Raw genomic sequence first — 2,416 nt, forward strand, 5'->3', positions numbered from 1 at the left:
TGGTTCTCATGCAGTTACTGGCACACACAAATAATCAAAGCATGCTTTAAAAAGCACATTTATAAATAAAATATATTATGAAATCTGTGTTTAACTATAAACCTTCATGCAGCTTGAACAGGACATGGGGGTGATGCAGATTAAAATGCATATGCCTAGTCTTCATTTGGCATTTGGCATGGTGATAACACATTTCATGTCATGGCCATAGCCAGGATTTATTTTAGGGGAGGTAGGCATTTTTTGGGGGGGAGGGGCAGAACCAAATTATCTTCAATGCAAATGGTCAGTTAGTTATTTTTATTTATTTACTTGATGGGGCAGCTGCCCACCTGGCTATGCCCATGTTTCATGTTAACATTTGGATAAAATAGATTTGTTTTTTAAATCACTTTCACAAGCCTACCTTGATTTAGTGCCTCTTAACTAAATACTCTGAAAAAAAATGACCAAACACTTCAGACCAAATACTGTACCTATATTTGATAAGCAATGCCTCATTGCAGAAGGAGCAGTCACAATACAAGAGACCCCGGCAATTTCACTGTTAATCTGGCCTCTGTGGTTACTGGGCGTTGAGCTCACAGTCTGATGTCATTGCTGTAACTTGAGCCTTCAGCGTTGCTTTCAGGTTTTGCTCAGAATTGCCTTTAAATAGCCCTGCCCAGACTAAGAGTTCTCTGCAGGAGCTCCAGGGAAAGACTCCAAGGCAAATCCCGTTGCTGCCTCTGACATCTGCGAAAGCAACGAGGAACCATCAGGTGGGCAGCATGTCCAGCTCCTTGCGGGTGAGTCCTTCTGTCCACGGCTATCGATTTGACACGGCCTTGCGCAAGAAAGCGGTGGCCGACATCTTTGAAAGCCTGGATCAAGAGTCACTGCAGAAGCTCTTCAGGGACTCAGGGGACCAGAAAGCAGAGGAAAGGGCCAAGATCATCCTGGCCACCGACCAGGACCTGGATGAGAAAGCAAGGTCGCTCATGGCTTTGAAGCAGAGGACAAGAGAGAAACTCTTCCAGTTCCTGAAGTTTGGGAAACACACCATCAAAGTCCACTGAAGCTCCTTTAAAAGAGAGGACGGGATGAAAGGAGCAAAGTTATTCAGCCAGACTCCTCACTTTTGAACAAGAGCACCTCCAGCTGCTTTGAAACTGGTGTGGCAAGAGATGCTGGCAACATCAGTCAGGGGGATTCAGCCCCATTTTTGCACACTTCAAAGTTCACAGCAAAAGACTTCCTTGGTTGACTCAAACTTGCATGCTGGAGTGAGTAAGGGAATCGGCCTGTGAACAACTGAGAAATCCAGCCACAAGTCACGGGGATGGAGCAGGCGGTGAAACAGTCACTGGTTCAGACTCAACTTTTCCTGGCTAATGAGAGACTAGATTATTTTCCTTCTTAGCTGTCTGTTTGGCAATCTGTCCTGACACTTCTTTATTGAATGTGCAAAGCCTTCCATAAGCCAGAAGAGCTCCCTGCTTTCTTCTGGAACAAAAGGGAATGGGGAATGATCAGTAACTGCCTGTTTGCTTTTGTTGAAAAGACACACCATCTTAGTGTTTAAAGTACGTGCTTTCTTTTGTTTACGTGCAGTTCACAGTACGTGCAGTTCACAGAGCAAACTTTGTTTCAGGATGCATGAAGCAACTCTGTTAGTCTTACAATGACTTTTACAAGCAGAAGTGAGTTGTTCAACTAATTGCACGAAATATGTTTTTGTTGTTGTTGTTGTTTAAATGTAAAGTTTTGTCCTGAACTGATTGAACAGACTTAAATTCTTTGGAACATTGAGTTCTTTTTTTGCATCAATGGCATTTTTTACTTTTTTTACTTTTTGTAAAGAATTTAACTGGCAACCAGCTATGGTGATATTTTATAATAATGCTGTAAGTAATGCTCCCATTGATTTATTGCACATTCAGAGCAAATAAATTATAAAGTTGGTATGAGTGCTCATGGCTTGAAATGCTTTACTGCAACCAAAAATAGGGATGGCATATCCATGGCACCTACATTCTCCGCCCCCTTTTTACTTACTCCCTCAACTGTTGTCCATGCTTGCTAGGGGTGATGAATGCTAAAGTCTCACAATATCTGGAGGGTCACATGTTTCCCATCTAGGACCAGGGCTTAATCCTAGAATTTATTTACAGTGCTAGGGCTCAGCTCTGAAATACTGTGTAGAACAGAGCTAGGAGTGCCTTTGAGCATGTGCAAAGCACATTCTGTTTACTATTGAGAAGCATCAGGAACTTTAGTGCACCAGAGGTTAGGGGTAAAAGTTTCTAGTTTTCAGACTCTTCCAGGTCACCATGCATTCAGGTAATTGGCCCCAGAGGCAGAATTTTATCAGTGGATCTTTTCAGCTTTTATTGTACAAAGTACCGTAGTTAATGTAGTATCTACCTGCCACCCC

The 2,416-nt window shown here is 42.6% G+C and overlaps 1 protein-coding gene across 1 annotated transcript; it reads left to right on the forward strand.

Annotated features, from left to right (window-relative positions):
* Positions 1-634: 634 nt before the first annotated feature.
* On the forward strand, positions 635-1,947 carry TCIM (transcriptional and immune response regulator). The gene has a single exon (XM_083514075.1). The coding sequence runs from the start codon at positions 771-773 to the stop codon at positions 1,056-1,058; it is 288 nt and encodes a 95-aa protein (XP_083370201.1). The 5' UTR covers positions 635-770; the 3' UTR covers positions 1,059-1,947.
* Positions 1,948-2,416: the final 469 nt, after the last annotated feature.

Source organism: Podarcis liolepis (genome assembly GCF_965112155.1).
Source record: "Podarcis liolepis genome assembly, chromosome: 7".
NCBI classification, from domain to species: Eukaryota; Metazoa; Chordata; class Lepidosauria; order Squamata; family Lacertidae; genus Podarcis; species Podarcis liolepis.

Excerpts from the sequence above, each read along its gene's own strand:
- TCIM (XM_083514075.1), top strand. The coding sequence starts at position 771 with ATGTCCAGCTCCTTGCGGGTGAGTCCTTCTGTCCACGGCTATCGATTT.